Source organism: Pleurodeles waltl, chromosome 9 (genome assembly GCF_031143425.1).
Source record: "Pleurodeles waltl isolate 20211129_DDA chromosome 9, aPleWal1.hap1.20221129, whole genome shotgun sequence".
Taxonomy (NCBI): Eukaryota; Metazoa; Chordata; class Amphibia; order Caudata; family Salamandridae; genus Pleurodeles; species Pleurodeles waltl.
Window position 1 is genome coordinate 994,239,720 of NC_090448.1, and position 20,439 is coordinate 994,260,158.

The window sequence follows — 20,439 nt, forward strand, 5'->3', positions numbered from 1 at the left end:
TGGGAAGGGAAGGTTGCTACTCTAAAGAATGCATTCAGACACACTACTGACACACCTGGCTGTGAAATGACGCAGTGGGCAATCTCACATTCGGGTGTAAGGGTACACACAAAGTTCATAACTGCAAAATGCTTAAAGGGAACGAGTAACTGAGTTAAAAATATAGGTAACTTTATACTTTTTTTTAACGCAGCCACAGGTCTTTTCTGATTTTTCAGAACAACGCCCAAATCACAATACTCACCCCAAAACTTCCATCATCTCCTCTCGGGAGATTATACGACCTACTCACTTAGTAAACCTTCTATCCAGACTCCTCGTCACACATATAAATTGAAGTTAAAACACAGTGCTAAATCTGTAACACTTGATTGGAAGCCCATGGCTAATCTAACAGACCTGAATGTTTTGTTTCATCTCTTTCTAAAAAGTTTTTGGCAGAGAACGCGATCTGGCCACCTGGAAGGAACTGGTGTCATATATTTTTTATCTTTTCCGGTGTGCCACGTTTACCAAACCAGTTTTTGCAGCATGTCTGGAGAATATTAGCCTTTATTTAGCTTCAGTGAAGCTTGGGTTTTCTTTTGTCGTACTACACCCAAACATAATTATCGCAAGTCTAAAGCCATGTCGGGCATGACTTTAAAATAATAATATTCATTGGTTTATTGTTTGATAAGTTATAATTGTACCAGAATATTGAAATGTATCTCCACCATACTGACAATTAAAGGACTTTGAGCTGTAGATTTTGTTAAAAGCTGGCCGTTTTGCACTGGTTTCTCAATAGAAACTTTAAACTCAGAGTAACCCCTAGTGTATCTTTCCATAGTTTTGCAGTATGAATCTTTTCTGGATTCACAGTCTGTGCATTATTCCGCCATCTAATGGTTGTGTCTGGAAATCATTCCCTTGTGGCCATTGTCCGTTCTTTCTTTTTTCTTTCTTTCTTTCTTTCTTTCTTCTTTTTTATTTTTGTTGTTGGGCATCGACGGGTCCACCATTTGGTGGTTTGTCCAGCCTCCTGTGACATCATACACCCTCTCCTTATGCTGTTTTCATGGTCGCCATCTTCAGATTCTTTTTTCCCACCATTGGATCTCGATGCACAGTTAAAGGGTCCCCAGGTCGTGAGGAAAAAGTAAGATTGTATCAAAAATTTTGTCAAGGAATCGGAGGAAACCTATGCAGCATCATTGAAAAAGTTGCAGTTAAAAACAACACTTTCAGTAGGAGAAGCACTTGGTGTGGAGGATGCCCGCGCAGACGGATTTCGGATCTCCGTAATGGAGAAGATGCCATTCACGTTTTGCACCAACTGCCACCACAAATTTGCTCAAAAGGATCAGCAGCAGGTCTGTAATCTTTGCTTATCTCTCGATCACCAGAATGAGAGGTGTTAAGCACGCATGACGTTAAAGTCTAAGATTTTGAAAATGAGTGAAAAACAAATGCAGGCACACCACTATGCTGTCTATAGGCAGGTAATAGAGAGCAGTAAACACATACGGTGTACAACTCGAAGAAGAAAATTCACAAACATGTTTTTTATTAGAAACTCTTTTACCATCACAGATTTAATTTAAAAAAAATGTGCCTATGCTTCCAAACACTTTAGATCAAGGTAGAGAAGCTTTAAAGGAGCCTGCAACATGCTGAGCCGTAGCAACACCAGCAGAAATGAAATATAAGCATTCTAGCAAAGATCCAGCTTACATTAAGGGCACAGTACCTGCTGACTCAATAACAGCAACTGCTAGGAAAAAAGCCAATATCCCGGCAACTTCAGGGCCACCCCCTGATAAAGACTGTAAAAAGGTAGACTTGGCCGGAAGGAAGTTAGAAAGAGGTGCAGCTAATTAATGGAGGATAGCTAATGGCTATACCTATCAGCAGTGGAAAGACATAGGAGAATTGGTAAAGCATCTTCCAGAGCGGCATAGCAAAAAAGCTACAGAGGAAGGCAAAAGTATTGCCAATATGTGGTTAAAATCAGCACTAAATGCTGCTGACGCAGCAAACAATCAAATGATGGCTGGAACGATTTTAAGACGCCACGCATGGCTAAGAATTTCAGGCTTCAAGTCATAGTGCAAGCAAATATCAGAAATGTACCTTTTAACAGGTAAGAACTATTTGGAAGTTCACACTTCCGCAAATCCAGAAAGATAATGATACAGCAAAATCAATGGGAGTATCACAATTTATAGGCAATATAAGAATAAGAAATCCTGCACAGAAGACCTTCAGGGAAAGGAAGTTTAATTTCTGCAACATCCCATCAAGGATTTTAGAACACTCCACAAACAGCCATCTTCGCATCAGTGGCAGTTTGTCACGGTCACTGTAATCCCATTGAGGTCGAGCATGTGGGACGACTCAAACACATAGGAGGAACAGCCTCTTTTTCAAAGTGATGGCATAACGCAAATAAACCGCTCACACAAAACACCTGTGTAAGGAAGACTAAAGAATTTTCTTCACAAATGAAGGGAAATCACATCAGACAAGTGGATTCTAAATATAAAATTCTGATATTGTATAATATTATTAAAGTTACCTCCAAGAAAAATACCAAAGAAAAAATAAACACTCAGAAGAAGAGACTGCAAGATGAATAAAGAAAATAAGAGTTATTTCAAAAAGCTAGAATACAGAGGGTTCCACAGAAAGAAGTCAACCAGGGGAACTACTCTTATTTTCTAAGTCCAAAACCAGATGGAAGTCTTCATCCAGTTATGGATCTAAGATTCATAAACCAATTCAGCGACATCCAAAGATTCAAAATGACAACTCTACAAGAGGTCATTCCAAAATTCAAAAGGAGAACTACTTGGCAACAGTAGATCTAAAAGATGTTTAATTACACATTCCAATGAACAACAATCACAAAAAATATCTACGGTTTGTGGTGAACAAGTGTCGGAAGCTGGCCTGGTGTGTGGTGAGCACCTGTGATGTTATCACCTTATACCAGGTCCAGGTATTCCCTATTAGTGAAGTGTACGCAGTGTCTAGGTTGCCGGGGCTCTCTAGAGGTAGCTGTGGATGAGCATCCAAGACATGCAAAGCTTATGCAATACCATTACAGTCACACAGCACTTACACACATGAAAGAACCACACAGTGTTACAAAAATAAAGGTACTTTTATTATAGTAACACAAATGCTGTAGCTGCAATTCTCCACTAGGGGGTGAGTAAACACACTATTGTGTACACATTAGAAGTCTGATTAGCATAGAAAGTAATCGCAAATAGTAAAAAAAAAAATAGCAATAGTGAAGGCCCTAGGGGGAGACCAAGCCATATACTAAGTAAGTGGAATGTGAAAGGCAGTCCCCCACCCAAGAAAATGGAATCAGTAGTGGGAAGCTGAAGGAACTAGGAACCCCCAAGATGTAAGTACCAGGGTGCCCCTCAGCGACCAGGAGAGGAGAGGTAAGTATCTGGTTTTTCCCCAAATCCACAAACAAACTTTGGAAAAGGACTGTGCAAGTCCCAGACAAGACTGGAAACCAAAGGTGGATCCTGACAGAAGAGGACCTGCAAAAGAAGGGGACCAAGTCCAGTTCGTGATGGAGTGTCCGGCTGTGGCAGGAGCCACTGCCCATCACTTCTGTGGATGGAAGGACCAGGTCATCGGTGGACGAAGAAAGTCAGCAGTGCAGCACAGGAGCAGAAGAAAAGTTCCAGAAGTGATGCAAAGGAGGTCCCACATCGGTGGTGGTGCTGAAAAACCACCAACAATCCTTGGCAAATCCTAGAGTCGGAGAAGAACGTTTTGCTAGGCTGAAAAGGACCAGAAAGGCACAGGGGACTCTACTCAAGGAGATGAGTCCAAGGTGTCCCTCAGCAGCTGGGAGAGTCACAAGAAGAGGATGCAGCCCCACAGGCGACCCACAGGCAGTAGACAGGGAAGAGTGCTGGAGGCCGGGGCTACACAGAGCCTGAAGATCCCTTGGAGGAGGAACAAACATGCCTTGGTAGCTGAAAGTCGCGGTGCACATGAGTACTGTCCTGCGAGGAGAGGCAAGGATGTACTGTCTCCCAAGATGGACAGCTTATAGAGAGGACCAAGGGCACCACTCCAGACCACCACCTGTGATGCAGGATCCAGGCCGTTCCGGAGGAGAGCGGATCCACGCAGCCTTCGTTGTTGCAGTTGGTGCCTGTGGTTGCAGGGGAGGAATCCTTCACTACAAGGGAGATTCCTTCTTACTTCTTGTGCAGGCTGAAAACATGTCACCCTCAGAGGATGCACAGCCAGGGAAATGTTGCAGTTGCTGGAAGGAGCCAGAGAAACAATGTTGCAGAGTGGAGTCGTTGCTGGAGTTGCAGATTGTCAGTTCCTGGAGAATCCAGTTCCAGTCCCGGTGGCCAGAAGATAAAGTAAACGATGCAGAGTCCTGCAGGAATCTTGTACGTCGAATTTGATGATCCACCGGGGAGGGAGGCCCTAAAAACCCCAGGAAGGGGGATTGGTCAACTAGCAGGGTGACCACCTATCAGCAGGGGGCTGTGACGTCACCTGCCTGACCTGGCCACTCAGATACTCCCAGGGATCCCTGCCCACCTTGGATTCAAGATGGCAGAATCAAGTGGCCACCTGGAGGAGCTCTGGGCACCACTTCTGGGGTGGTGATGGACAGGGGAGTGGTCACTCCCCTTTCCATTGTCCAGTTTCCGGCCAGAGCAGGGACCGGGGGTCCCTGGACTGAAGCAAACCAGTTTATGCAAGGAGGGCATCAAATGTTCCCTTCAAAGCATGCCGGTAGCTTCGGGAGGCAACCCATCCCAAACCTTGTAACACTTATTTTCTAAGGGAGAGGGTGTTGTCTCCCTCTCCCAAAGGAAATCCTTCCTCTGCTTGAGCTTATCAAGCCGAAGGAGTGCAGAAAACTGTCTGAGGGGTGGCAACAGCGCAGGCTGCTCAGAAAACCTCAGAAGACTGGTAGGAGCAATGCTGGGGGTCCTCTAAGGAGCCCTCTGAGTGCATGGAAGCATACAACCTATCCTGGCAACAGGATTGTGGTATGATTCTGACATGTTTGATACCAAACATGCCTAGGTTTGGAGATACCATTATGTAGCTGGGCATAGGTAGTGACCTGTGTCCACTACATGGGTAAAATGGCTTCCCTGCACACACACTGGATTTTGTAATGGAGCTGGAGTTCGTAGGGGCACCCCTGCTCATGCAGGGGTGCCTTCACACACGGATATTTGCACCCTGCCCTCTGGGAGTGCCTGCTATAGGGGTGACTTACATTGACCTGGTGCAGTGACCTGTAGTGAAAGGGTGCATGCGCCTTTTCACAGAGGCTGCAATGGCAGGCCCGCAGACATATTTTGCATGGACTCTCATGGGTGGCACAATACATGCTGTAGCCCATGGGGTAACCCTGGTGCCCCAATGCTCTGGTTACCTAGGTACCATATACAAGGGACTCACATGGGGCACCAGTATGCCAATTGTGGGTTGAGCACAGTCACTGGGGTTCTGGTTAGCAGGATCCGAGTGAACACAGTCAAAACACACTGACAGCAGGCAAGAAGTGGGTGTACCTTTCCTACAACAAGCATTACCAATTCAAGGTCTTAGCTTTTGGTATAAAATCTGCACCAAGGGTGTTTATAAATGCTGGTCAGCCGTGGCAGCTTATCTGAGAAGACCGGGCATACAACTATACCTATAGTTAGATGATTGGCTTATGAGAGCAAACTCTTAAAAACATGCAAAAAAGATATTCAAAATGTGGTATCGACTCTACAATCCAGGGTTTTCAGTAAAACATAATAGAGGGAAGAGCAAACCCCAGCAAAAAGAGAATAGAATCCATTCTTCAGGGGACTCTGCTCTACCAGAAGGGTCAGTCTCTGACAGCAAGGACTGTGGGGAAAAATACTAGGAAAGATGGCATCTTGCTCACCTTTAATACCAAATGCGAGACTACATATGAGATCAATTCAGGAATGGCTACAGTCAGAATGGTTTCAAACAACAGGAAGTTAAGAAGTTCTAGTGGTTGTAACTCAAGATACAGGAGGGAATGGCATGGTATAACAGAATTCATTTATTAGAGGGGAGGTTATTCATGCATCAACTCCCACAGTAATTATCACTACAGATGCCTCTCACTTGGGTTGGTGTATTCACATGGGCACTTTGAAGATCAGAGGAATTTGGAAGGCACAAGAGTCAGTACAACTTAACATTTTGGAATGAAATAAAGTGTTGCTAGCCTTAAAAGCCTGTTCAGAAGCAGCTGCGGGAAAAGGCCATTCTAATCCAGATGGACAATATCACAGCAGTGTTTTATATCAATCAATCAATCTTACCACTTATCAAAACTAGTGCAAAAAAGTAGATTTGGGCACTACAAAGGAAAATACTCCTAACAGCAATTCATTTTCCAGGGAATGACCATGTTCAAGCAGCCAGATTAAGTAGAAAGGCTACATCCACTAACGAGTGGGAGTTAAAGCAATCAGCACTCAGACAGATTTTTTACATGTGGGGAACACCACAAATAGATCTGTTTGTGACATACGCAAACGCAAAATGCCCAAACTTCACATCCTGGCATCCACACCACCGGTCCCTGTGAAATGCCCTGTCAATAAATTGGCCAGGGAAATTTATAGACTCTTTTCCCCCAATTCCTCTATTACATAAGGTAATCAACAAATGCCAACAAGATAAGAATAATTTTAATTGCACCACTATGGCCAAGACAAACTTGGTACTCAGAGCTAATACAAATGTCTCAAGGAAATATATTAAAACTTCCAGAAAGACACGATCTGCTATCCGTGCAGGAAGGCAGTGGGCTCCATCCCAAACCAGATTCCTGGAATCTAGCAGCCTGGCCCCTGAAGACTTAGTTTGGGCATCTAAACTTAACTGAAAAGACCATGGCAGTATTAAGAGAAGCAAGAAGATCAACAACCAGAAGGTGTTACAGAGCAAAACGGCAAAAATACAGAAATTGGTGCAAAAAATCAGGATCATTTAATCAGATTGCTTTGGAGGTAACTGTGCTTAAGTACCTCACACATCTCATAGATTGCAATCTAACTTATACCTCAGTGAAGGTACATTTAGTTTTAATTGTAGCATATACTAGAGGTCGTACAGGGAAAAGCGTCTTTACATCCCCAGTCATAAAACCTTTTTTGGAAGGAGCAAAGAAAATAGCACCACAAAGTCAGGTGTCAATGCCAGCATGGAACTTAAATCTAGTGTTAGCACAACCCAAAAGTAATTTTTTTGAGTCTTTACTTAAAACTGCTTTAAAAATGCTCACATATAAGACTGTCTTTTTAGTGGCTATGACCACTCTCCACAGAGTAAGTGAACTACAGGCACTTACAGTACAGGAACCATATCTCAAATGCACAAAGACAGAGTAGTCTTAAGAACAGACCCCCTCCCCCATTTGCCACCAAACGCAATTTCTCAATTTTGTATTGTATATCAGCAGATTCAAATACTGCGTTTTTCTCCAAGAACCAAAAACTAAAGTGGAGAAGGCATTAAACAGACTTGATGCAAGAAAAACAATTTTATTACATTGAAAGAACAAAGAGAGTAAGTAAGACAAAGCAACTGTTTCGTTTGCGAGCAACAGCATAGGCAAACCAAACCAGTGACAAAAGGAACTATTGCTAGATGGATTTCAGAAACTATCCAATTTTGTCACACAAATGCTGGAGTGCAACTAACTGGCACACCAAGGGCACATTCTACAAGAAATAAACGAGCAACAATTGCCTTTCAGCAAATATTCCAATTCAGGACATCTGCATGGCAGCTATTTGGTTATCAAGTCAAACATTTACAAAACATTGTATAGAAATTCAATTGAATAAGGAGGCGCTGGTGGGACAAAAAGTTTTAAAACATATATTTACAAATTCAAGCCCATCTTCAACCCAACCTCCACAGTGAAGGAAAAAAGCACTTTAAAATCAATGCACAGCATGTGAATTCAGCAAAGATTCATGCTGGAAAATGAAATGTTTTCTTACCTGTAATAGTAGTTTTACAGCTTGAAGAATTTTCTAGATTCACAAGCGACCCACCCACCTCCCCAGGAAGGTGGGGAAGAAAACAGTCAGAAAAAAGGAATCTAAAGATGGCGACCATGAAAACAGCGTAAGTAGAGGGCGCATGGCATCACAGAAAACTAGACAAAGCACCAAATGGTGGACCCATTGACACCCAACAACAACAAAAAAACGAGACAAGGAGGACTATGGTCACAAGGGAAATATTCTGGACCCAACTACTAGATGGGAGAATAATACACAGCATGTGAATCCAGAACATTCTTTAAGCTGCAAAACTACTTTTACAGGTAAGAAACCATTTCGTTTGTTTCCATATACCTATTTCAAACGTTCTAATGTTAAGAGATATGTTGTATTTTTTTAGTACATTACAAAACAAAAAATGTTATGAGCTAAAAAGTAGTATTAATTTTGTTTTTCTCCCTTCTTTAAGGCCCAAGTGCACGATGCAGAGCTCAGATGGAAGGAAGTAGAAACATACCTCAGGAAAAGAACAGCCGAATTTGAAGCTGCACAACAAGGTTACACAAATTAATAGGTCTTCAAACTGCATAGAGGAAAAATATATTTTACTTAAGATACTAGTTTTTATTACTGGAATTTAATGTTCATTTTGTATTCTCGCCACTTTTGTAAATCAGTGCAAAATTGGTAAAGAACAGTTACCGCACAACACATCAGGTTTATATCCAAGACATGATTGGTTGTGAACCTGCTTGTTCATTTTATTGCTGCAAAGTTTGTTTGGAATTGGTCATGCACTCTTGTGCATTAAAAACCAAATGTGTTTTGTTAACAATATTCCTTTCGCCAAAACAATTCCTGCTCCTTCTAAAATGAATTTCATAGTGAGATCTGATAATCACAGTATAAAAGAGGAAGCCTGGGGGGCAAAAGTGATGTCTGCTGATGGAGGGAGGCTGGTGGATAGAGGAAACTTGAGGTCATTCACTGTCCAGCCTGCACTACTCCAACGCCTGATGTTTACTCGTTGGCGGGCAGGATATTCGATAATTTTATTTATATATATATATATATATATATATTCAGTGGCATGTGTAGCTGCAGATACACATGCTCTGCACTGTTCCTACCATCTAGTGTTGGGCTCGGAGTGTTACAAGTTGTTTTTCTTCGACAAAGTCTTTTCGAGTCACGGGACCGAGTGACTCCTCCCCTTCGGTTCCATTGCGCGTGGGCATCGACTCCATTTTAGATTGTTTTCTTTCGGCCATCGGGTTCGGACGTGTTCCTCTGCGCTCCGGGTATTCGAGTCGGAAAAAAACAAAATTCACTGAAAAACGTCGGTATTTTTTTCGATCGCGAAACATCTTGCATCGACACCTCGACACAGGTGAAACACACCTTTGGTTGCCCTTTGGGGCACCCACACCCAGCCAGGGCCTGGTCGGCCCGACCGCAGAAAACATCGAAGCCTAATGGACCGGACCCCGTTCCGATTCTGCCCACAGTGCCACGCCAAGTATCCCTACACAGACCAACACCGGGTCTGTAATCTGTGTTAGTCACCGGACCACCGAGAGGATACGTGTGAGCCTGCAGGTCCTTCCATTCGAAGAAGCCCTTGAGGGATCAAAGGGCGAGGCAACTGCAAAAGGAGTCGAAGAGTTCCGAGCACCTCGACTTCGAGGAAGAGGATATGGCCATCTCCATCCAAGGACGTGAGTGCGCCTGCCCCGACCCAAGTCCAGAGTCAGTCCAAAACAAAACTATAGGCCTTGGGACACCACTGCCGAAAGGCCATGGCTCGACCCACAAGAAATCAAGCGGTAACCAAGCAACACCTTCGGCACCCAAAAAGGCCAAATCCGTGCTGAAGTCTTTGGACTCGAGCCGAGAAACCGTGTCTGAGAAAACTCGACATCGGCCTACTGTCAACATGGGCATTTCGGTGCCGAAAAAAATGGCTTCGGCGCCGAAAAAAGCCTTGTACACCGAGGAACATGGACTCTCAAAACAAATGAAAGAAAGACCCAGAGTTGAGGAGGAACTTCACCAAATGGAGGAGTTTGATGAAACACAGGCAAGGATACAGATCCATAAGGATACTGGGAAGATCCAAACTGCACTTTCTCTCAAATTCAAAAGGAAACTGGCTTTCCAAGGACGTTCAGACACTGAGCAGCCAAAGGCTAAAGTGCCTAGAGAACAATCTCTGCCATGCTAGTTTTCTCCTCCGAGAACTATTTTTCCCCTTGCAACACCCACTGCACAGTCACCCACACACACTGTGCACTCGCAACAGAATACGGACCCATGGGACTTCTATGATGACCCTGTGTCGGACAATAGACCCGGAATGCTATCCTTCGAAACCCTCTCCACCCGAAGATAGCACCTCCTACACTCAGGTCTTGGCGAGGGTGACTGCATTCCACAGTGTGAGCATGCACACAGAGCCATTAGAGGACGATTTTCTTTTTAATACTTTGTCCTCAACGCATGCTTCTTATCAAAGTCTGCCCATGCTCCCAGGCATGCTTAAACATGCCCAACAAATTTTTCAAGAGCCTGTGAAGGAAAGACCCATAACACCACGGGTGGAAAAGAAATACAAGTCACCACCGTCAGACCCAGTATTCATCACCCAGCAGCTGCCCCCAGACTCGGTAGTGGTCAGCGCAGCGAGGAAGAGATCCAACTCGCAGTCATAGGGAGATGCACCACCTCCAGATAAGGAGAGTAAGAAGTTTGACGCGGCAGGAAAGAAGGTCGTGTCACAAGCTGCCAATCAGTGGCGCATAGCAAACTCTCAAGCCCTCCTTGCATGATATGACGGAGCTCATTGGGACGAGATGAGCGATATCATCTGACATCTCCCCAAGGAATACCAGAAAAGAGCTCAGCAAGTGGTAGAGGATGGACAAGCAATATCTAACAATTAAATACGATCTGCATTAGATTCTGCCGACACTGCCGCAAGAACAGTGAACACTGCAGTGACAATTAGACGCCCTGCTTGGCTGAGATCCTCAGGTTTCAAACCAGAGATTCAACAGGCTGTCCTCAACATGCTATTCAATCAGCAACAGCTATTTGGCACACAAATGGACACAGCCATCGAAAAAATGAAAAAGGGCACTTGATACAGCCAAAGCAATGGGAGCGCTCTACTTCTCAATACAAAGGGACATTCAGAAAACCGCAGTATAGGGGACGTTTTAGACCACAGTCATCAGAAACATCCACCTCTCAAACAAAACCCTCCTACCAATCACAATACCAGAGAGGGGGGTTTCGCGGGTCCTTCAGGGGACAATTCCCAAGGTCCAGGGGAAAATTCCAGAGCACAAAGCAGGCCACTAACACCAAGCAGTGACTTTGCCATCACCTTCCCCCAACACAATTCCGTTGGGAGGAAGACTGGAAATGTTCCACAATCAAGGGTCAGACATAACAACTGACACATGGGTACTATAAATTATCAAACATGGTTACTGAATAGAATTCACACATTTTCCTCCAGATATTCCCCCAAAAACACACAAACTATTGTCGCACCATCTCACTATGTTACAAACAGAGATGCAGGCACTTTTAACAAAACAGGCTATAGAACTAGTACCTCATCCACAGAAACGAACAGGGGTCTATTCCCTGTACTTCCTTATTCCAGAAAAGGACAAAACACTAAGACCAATATTAGATCTCCGCAACCTCAACCTATACATCAAATCAGAACACTTTCACATGGTGACACTACAAGACGTCCCATTACTAAAGCAGGGAGAATACATGTCAACACTGCACATAAAAGATGCGTATTTCCATATACCCATCCACCCATCTCACAGAAAATATCTCAGGTTTGTTATACAAGGAAAACATTACAAATTCAAGGTATTACCTTTCAGGATAACAGCCCCCAGAGTATTTACAAAATGCCTTGCTGTGGTAGCGGCATACATAAGGAGACAACACATGCATGTATTCCCATATCTCGACGATTAGCTAATAAAAGCCAACACTCAACAGCAGTGTCAAAATCACACGTTACGTAATAGATACCCTACATACACTGGGGTTTTGTATAAATTACCAAAAGTCACACTTGCAACCATTCCAAACTCAGCAATACTTGGGAGCTACACTCAAAAAGCGATTACAAGTCCAAGCCCACAAAGGGTACAATCATTCCATCCCATGCTACCAAAAATACAACCAAATCAGCATTACGCAGTCAGATTTGTGATGAGACTCCTAGGCATGATGGCATCTTGTATCACAATTGTCCCAAACGCACGGTTACACATGCGGCCCTTACAGCAGTGCCTTTCAAAACAATGGTCGCAGGCACAGGGTCACCTCCAAGATCTAGTGTTGATAGACCGCCAAACACATAATTCGCTTCAATGGTGGAACCCCATAAATTTAAACAAAGGGCGGCCTTTTCAAGACCCTGTGCCTCACGCCATTCTCACAACAGACGCATCAATGATTGGGTGGGGAGCACACCTCAACAATCACAGTATACAAGGACAGTGGGACAATCAACAAAAACAGCTACACATAAACCACTTAGAACTACTAGCAGTTTTTCTAGCACTAAAAGCTTTTCAACCTCTTCTAGCTCACAAACAAATTCTTGTCAAAACAGACAATATAACAACAATGTACTACTTAAACAAGGGGGGACACACTCATCAGAACTTTACCTCCTAGCACAAAAAATTTGGCATTGGGCAATTCACAACAATATTCTCCTAATAGCGCAATACATCCCAGGCATTCACAATCAATTAGCAGACAATCTCAGTCGAGATCACCAGCAAACTCACGAGTGGGAAATACATCCCCAGTTACAACAAAAATACTTTCGCCAGTGGGGGACACCAGATATAGATCTGTTCGCTTCAAACCAAAACACAAAATGCCAAAACTTCTCATCCAGATAACCACACCCTCAGTCCAAGGGCAATGCTCTATGGATCAATTGGTCAGGGATATTTGCTTACGCTTTCCCCCCTCTCCCACTCATTCCTTTTCTAGTCAACAAACTGCATCAAAACAAACTCAGACTAATACTCCTAGCACCAATGTGGTCACGCCAACCGTGGTACACCACACTGTTGGACTTCTTAGTAGTACCTCACACCAAACTCCCAAACAGAGAGATCTGTTAACACAATACAAACAACAGATCAGACACCCCAATCCACCATCGCCCAACCTAGCAACCTGGCTCCTGAAGCCTCAGAATTTGGCTATCTAAACCTTTCAAATGAGTGTATGGAAGTCATTAAACAGGCAAGAAAACCAACAACAAGGCATTATTATGCTAATAAATGGAAAAGGTTTGCTAATAAATACAAAACATTGTGAGTTACTTACTACACCTACAAAAAGCAAATCTAGCTTTTTCTTCCATCAAAATTCATCTCACTGCAATCTCTGCTTATCTGCAGATTAAACATACAAAGTCACTTTTTAGAATCCCACTTATTAAAGCATTTATCGAAGGACTAAAAAGGATCATACCTCCAAGAACCCCACCAGTACCCTTGTGGAATCTTAATATTGTACTTACACAACTCATAGGCCCACCTTTTGAACCCATGCATTCTTGCCAGATCCAATTCTTGATTCGGAAGGTAGCTTTTCTAATAGCCATCACTTCACTACGAAGAGTTAGTGAAATACAGGCATTCACTATCGAAGAACCATTTATACAAGTAGACAAACATAAAGTGGTTCTCCGCACAAATCCAAAATTTCTACCAAAAGTCAGTTCACTGTTTCATCTAAACCAAACAGTAGAGCTCCCAGTCTTTCTCCCACAGCCAGACTCGGTAGAAGAAAGAGTACTGCATACATTAGATATAAAAAGAGCGCTAATTTATTACATACACAGAACAAAATAATTTCGTTAAACTAAGCAATTGTTCGTTGCTTTCCAAAAACCCCATGCTGGTAACCCTATATCCAAACAGGGCATAGCCAGATGGATAGTCAAATGCATACAGACCTGTTACCTCAAAGCTTAAAGAGAGCTTACCCATTACACCAAAGGCTCTCTCCACTAGAAAGAAAGGAGCAACAATGGCCTTTCTAGGTAACATACCAATGACAGAGATTTGTAGGGCAGCCACTTGGTCTACACCTCATACGTTTACCAAACATTACTGTGTAGATGTGTTAGCAACACAGCAAGCCACAGTAGGACAGGCTGTACTAAGAACATTATTTCAAACAACTTCAACTCCTACAGGCTAACCACCGCTTTGGGGAGGATTACTGCTTTGTAGTCTATGCAAAGCATGTGTATCTACAGCTACACATGCCACTGAATGCAAAATGCTACTTACACAGTAGTCATCTGTTCATGGCATGTAGTGCTGTAGATTCACATGCGCCCTCCCTCCTCCCCGGAAGCCTGTGGCTGTTGTGGTATTATATATTGTAAATATGTATATACATTGCATGGACATCTCTTTTCTTTACTATATATCTACATATACACTTGTACACTCTTTACTTTACCCTCCTGTGGACAACAATCTAACAAAGGACTCAATGCCCATGCACACTATCAGCGAGAGGAGGAGTCACTTGATTGCGTGACTCAAACCTTCTTTGAAGAAAAACAACTTATAATACTCAGAGTGCAAAACTAAATGGCGGACTTATGCAAAGCATGTGAACCTACAGCACTACGTGCCACAAACAGATGTCTACTGGGTAAGTAGCTTTTTCTAAATATATATATATATATATATCATAAGAAATTGCAAATCTCAGCTGGCACTCCAAACAACCACAATGTTTATTAAAGGCTTAAATCCTCTGTCACAAAAATGACTTGCACTAGCAACGTGTTTCAACCATAACGGTCTTCTTCTTTGGCCCAAGTCATTACAGAGGCCCCCCTCCCATGAAACATATACCATTAATCATCATAGACATAGAAAAAAATCTTCAATAAAAACTGTAAGTAATTTTAAACTACCCCAATTGAAACTATATCAGCTAACACATTTTGAGCACATACACAAGTAATTCCATCTTAAATTTTAAATTGGGACATTTATATCCAACAAAAAGAAAATGTATATTCACATATAGTAATTAATTGTTGCTTCCAGACTTCAAAGCAACATACTCCTGTTCCACCCCAAAAAAATAATAAATATATATATATAATGTTCGATGGCATGTGTAGCTGCAGATACACATGCTGTGCACAGTCCGCCATCTGGTGTTGGGCTCGAAGTGTTACAAGTTGTTTTTCTTCTAAGAAGTCTTTTCGAGTCACGAAACCGAGGGACTCCTCCCATTTCGACTCCATTGCGCATGGGCGTCGACTCCATCTTAGATTGTTTTTTTTCCGCCATCGGGTTCGGACGTGTTCCTTTTCGCTCCGTGTTTCGGGTCGGAAAGTTAGTTAGAATCTCGGAAAAAAACGTCGGTATTGTTTGCGTTCGGTATCGAGTTAGTTAGAAAAATCAACACCGAATTCTGAAGAGCTCCGATGGCCCTTTGGGGTTTTTTCAATCCCCTGTCGGGGCCTGGTCGGCCCGGCCACACGTGACTTCAAGGCTGATGGAACGGACCCCATTCCGCTTCTGCCCAAAATGCCATAACAAGTATCCGTATACGGATCAGCATCTGGTCTGTAACTTGTGCTTGTCTCCCGAGCACAAGGAAGATACTTGTGAAGCCTGTCGAGCGTTTCGGTCGAGAAAAACATTAAGAGACCGAAGAGCCAGAAGACTGCAAATGGCGTCGACGCCGACAGGACAAGAGCGTTTCGAGGAAGAAGAAGCTTTCTCCATCCACGAGTCGGACTCGGAAGAGCTCGAGGCCGAAGAAACGCCAAAAACCGTGAGTAAGACGTCGAAACATAAGACTCACGAGAAGTCAACAAAAGCCCGGGGACGCCACCGCCAACAGGCCATGGCTTAACCCGAAAAATAGGTGACCGATCATCGGCACCGAAAAAGGGCACGCTTGTGGCGAAGTCATCCGACTCAGGTCGAGATACCGCCACACAGCAACCTCGGACCCGAGACAGCGGCTCCGAAAAAATTCGGCACCGAGACAGCGGCACCAAAGAAGTTCGGCACTGAGACACCACGCCAAAAATAAAAAAGGTTTCTTCAGAGCCTAAAAAGACATCCGAAAAAGTTTTGGTTCCGAAACATCCAGCCTCGGAGCCGAAAACAGGTTCCTACACAGAGGAACAAGGATTAACCTCCCAAATGCAAAAGCATAGATTCGGAGAGGAACTTGAAGCTGTAGAGCCAGACTATACACAAAGAAGGCTTTACATTCATGAGGACACAGGGAAGATAACCACTCTTCCCCCAATTAAAATAAAAAGAAAACTTGCCTTTCAACAAAAGAACAAGCAGCCACAGGCAAAAGTGGCAAGGAAAACAACTCCACCACCGTCTCCACCACCATCAATACACGCATCACCAGTAACAACTCCACCACTGATGCACTCCCCAGCTCATACTACAATGAGTCAGGATGATCCCGATGCATGGGACCTTTACGACGCCCCAGTATCAGACAACAGCCCAGACTCGTACCCTACAAGGCCGTCGCCACCTGAGGACAGTACATCTTACACACAGGTGGTCGCAAGGGCAGCTGCTTTTCACAACGTCACCTTGCATTCCGAACCAATTGAGGATGACTTTTTGTTTAACACCCTATCATCCACCCATAGCCAGTACCAAAGCCTACCTATGCTCCCAGGAATGCTAAAACATTCAAAACAAATCTTTCAAGATCCTGTTAAAGGCAGAGCCATAACTCCAAGGGTGGAGAAACAATACAAGCCACCGCCAACAGATCCCGTTTATATTACAACCCAATTGACACTGGACTCAGTAGTTGTCGGGGCAGCTCGTAAGAGAGCGAACTCTCATACCTCAGGGGACGCACCACCTCCAGACAAGGAGAGTCGCAAATTTGATGCTGCTGGCAAAAGGGTGGCAGCACAAGCAGCAAACCAATGGTGCATTGCCAATTCACAAGCACTTTTGGCAAGATATGATAGAGCTCATTGGGTTGAGATGCAGCATTTCATAGAACACTTACCCAAAGAGTTCCAGAAAAGGGCGCAACAGGTGGTGGAAGAAGGACAAAGTATCTCAAATAATCAGATACGGTCTTCAATGGATGCAGCAGATACGGCTGCAAGGACAGTAAACACTGCAATAACAATAAGAAGGCATGCATGGCTGCGTACTTCAGGGTTCAAGCCGGAAACTCAACAAGCCGTGCTAAATATGCCATTTAATGAACAGCAGTTGTTTGGGCCAGAAGTCGACACTGCTATTGAGAAACTCAAGAAAGACACTGATACAGCCAAAGCCATGGGCGCACTCTATTCCCCGCAGAGCAGAGGCACTTTTCGCAAAACACCTTTTAGGGTAGGGTTGCGAGGTCAACCAACAGAAACCACAACATCACAAGCAAGGCCCACTTACCAGAGCCAATATCAGCGGGGAGGTTTTCGGGGGCAATATAGAGGGGGCCAATTCCAGAAGAATAGGGGAAAGTTCCAAAGCCCCAAAACTCCTCAAAATAAACAGTGACTTACAAGTCACACAACCCCATCACATAACACCTGTGGGGGGGAGACTAAGCCAATTTTACAAACGTTGGGAGGAAATAACAACAACACTTGGGTCTTAGCAATTATCCAGCATGGTTATTGCATAGAATTTCTCAAATTCCCTCCAAACATCCCACCGAAAACACACAGTATGTCAAAACAACATATAGACCTTTTAGGACTAGAAGTTCAAGCATTGCTACAAAAAGAAGCAATAGAATTAGTACCAAAACTACAGATAAACACAGGAGTTTACTCACTGTACTTTCTAATACCCAAAAAGGACGGCAGTCTGAGACCAATACTAGATCTCAGAACGCTAAATACCTACATCAAATCAGACCACTTTCACATGGTTACATTACAAGACGTAATCCCACTGCTCAAACAACAAGACTACATGACAACACTAGACCTAAAGGATGCGTATTTCCATATACCAATACATCCTTCACACAGAAAATACCTAAGGTTCGTATTCCAAGGAATACATTACCAATTCAAAGTGTTGCCATTCGGAATAACAACTGCGCCAAGAGTTTTTACAAAATGCCTGGCAGTAGTAGCTGCACATATCAGAAGGCAGCAAATACATGTGTTCCCGTACTTAGACGACTGGTTAATCAAAACCAACACGCTAAGACAGTGTTCACAGCACACAAAATATGTCATACAAATCCTCCACAAACTAGGTTTCTTGATCAACTACACAAAGTCACACCTTATGCCGTGTCAAACACAGCAATACTTGGGAGCAACAATCAACACAGCAAAAGGGATTGCCACTCCAAGTCCACAAAGGGTTCAAACATTTCACAATGTAATACAGACCATGTATCCAAAACAAAGGATACAAGTCAAAATGGTAATGAAACTGCTAGGCATGATGTCTTCATGCATAGCCATTGTCCCAAACGCAAGGTTGCACATGCGGCCCTTACAACAGTGCCTAGCATCACAATGGTCACAAGCACAGGGTCAGCTTCTAGATCTGGTGTTGATAGACCGCCAAACATACATCTCGCTTCTATGGTGGAACAGTATAAATTTAAACCAAGGGCGGCCTTTCCAAGACCCAGTGCCACAATACGTCATAACGACAGATGCTTCCATGACAGGGTGGGGAGCACACCTCAATTAACACACCATCCAAGGACAATGGGACATACATCAAAGAGAGTTTCACATAAATCACTTAGAACTGTTAGCGGTATTTCTAGCGCTAAAAGCATTTCAGCCCATAATAACCCAAAAATACATTCTAGTCAAAACAGACAACATGACAACAATGTATTACTTAAACAAACAGGGAGGGACGCACTCGACACAGTTGTGTCTCCTTACACAAAAAATATGGCATTGGGCGATTCACAACCACATTCGCCTAATAGCACAATTTATTCCAGGGATTCAGAACCAGTTAGCAGACAATCTCTCTCGGGATCACCAACAAATCCACGATGGGAGATTCACCCCCAAATACTAAAAACGTACTTTCAAATTTGGGGAACACCTCAAATAGATCTATTTGCAACAAAGGAAAACTCAAAATGCCAAAACTTCGCATCCAGGTACCCACAGGATCAATCCCAAGGCAATGCTCTATGGATGAACTGGTCAGGGATATTTGCGTACGCTTTTCCCCCTCTCCCGCTCCTTCCATATCTAGTAAACAGGTTGAGTCAAAACAAACTCAAACTCATACTAATAGCACAAACATGGGCAAGGCAACCTTGGTACACAACACTACTAGACCTTTCAGTAGTACCTCATGTCAAACTACCCAACAGACCAGATCTGTTAACCCAACATAAACAACAGATCAGACATCCAAATCCAGCATCTCTGAATCTAGCAATTTGGCTCCTGAAATCCTAGAATTCGGACACTTAGACCTCACACAAGAATGTATGGAGGTCATAAGACAAGCTAGGAAACCTACCACAAGACACTGCTATGCAAATAAGTGGAAAAGATTTGTTTATTACTGCCAAAATAATCAAATCCAGCCATTACACGCATATCCAAAAGATATAGTAGGATATTTACTACATTTACAAAAATCAAATCTAGCTTTCTCTTCCATAAAGATACATCTTACCGCAATATCAGCTTACCTGCAAATTACTCATTCAACTTCATTATTTAGAATACCAGTCATAAAAGCGTTTATGGAAGGCCTAAAGAGAATTATACCACCAAGAACACCACCTGTTCCTTCATGGAACCTCAACATTGTCTTAACACGACTCATGGGTCCACTATTTGAACCCATGCATTCTTGTAAAATGCAATACTTAACGTGGAAAGTTGCGTTTTTAATTGCCATCACATCTCTAAGAAGAGTGAGTGAAATTCAAGCTTTTACCATACAAGAACCATTTATTCAAATACACAAAAATAAAATAGTCCTACGAACAAATTCAAAATTTTTACCAAAGGTAATCTCACCGTTCCACTTGAATCAAACGGTAGAATTACCAGTGTTCTTCCCACAGCCAGATTCTATAGCTGAAAGAGCACTACATACATTAGACATCAAAAGAGCGCTAATGTACTACATTGACAGAACAAAACTAATTCGAAAAACAAAACAACTATTTATTGCTTTTCAAAAACCTCATACAGGAAATCCAATTTCAAAACAAGGCATTGCTAGATGGATAGTTAAGTGCATTCAAACCTGCTATATTAAAGCAAAGAGAGAGCTGCCTATTACACCAAAGGCACACTCAACGAGAAAGAAAGGTGCTACCATGGCCTTTCTAGGAAATA

At 43.2% G+C, this 20,439-nt stretch overlaps 1 protein-coding gene across 12 annotated transcripts in view; it reads left to right on the top strand.

Moving 5' to 3' along the window:
- Nucleotides 1-20,439, top strand: part of KTN1 (kinectin 1) — a 653,615-nt gene that overhangs the window by 183,074 nt on the left and 450,102 nt on the right. For all 12 annotated transcript variants that reach the window (XM_069208520.1, XM_069208523.1, XM_069208524.1 and 9 more), the window contains exon 10: nt 8,509-8,596. In XM_069208520.1, the coding sequence (XP_069064621.1) occupies nt 8,509-8,596 (88 nt within the window). The remainder of the gene's footprint in view (nt 1-8,508; nt 8,597-20,439) is intronic.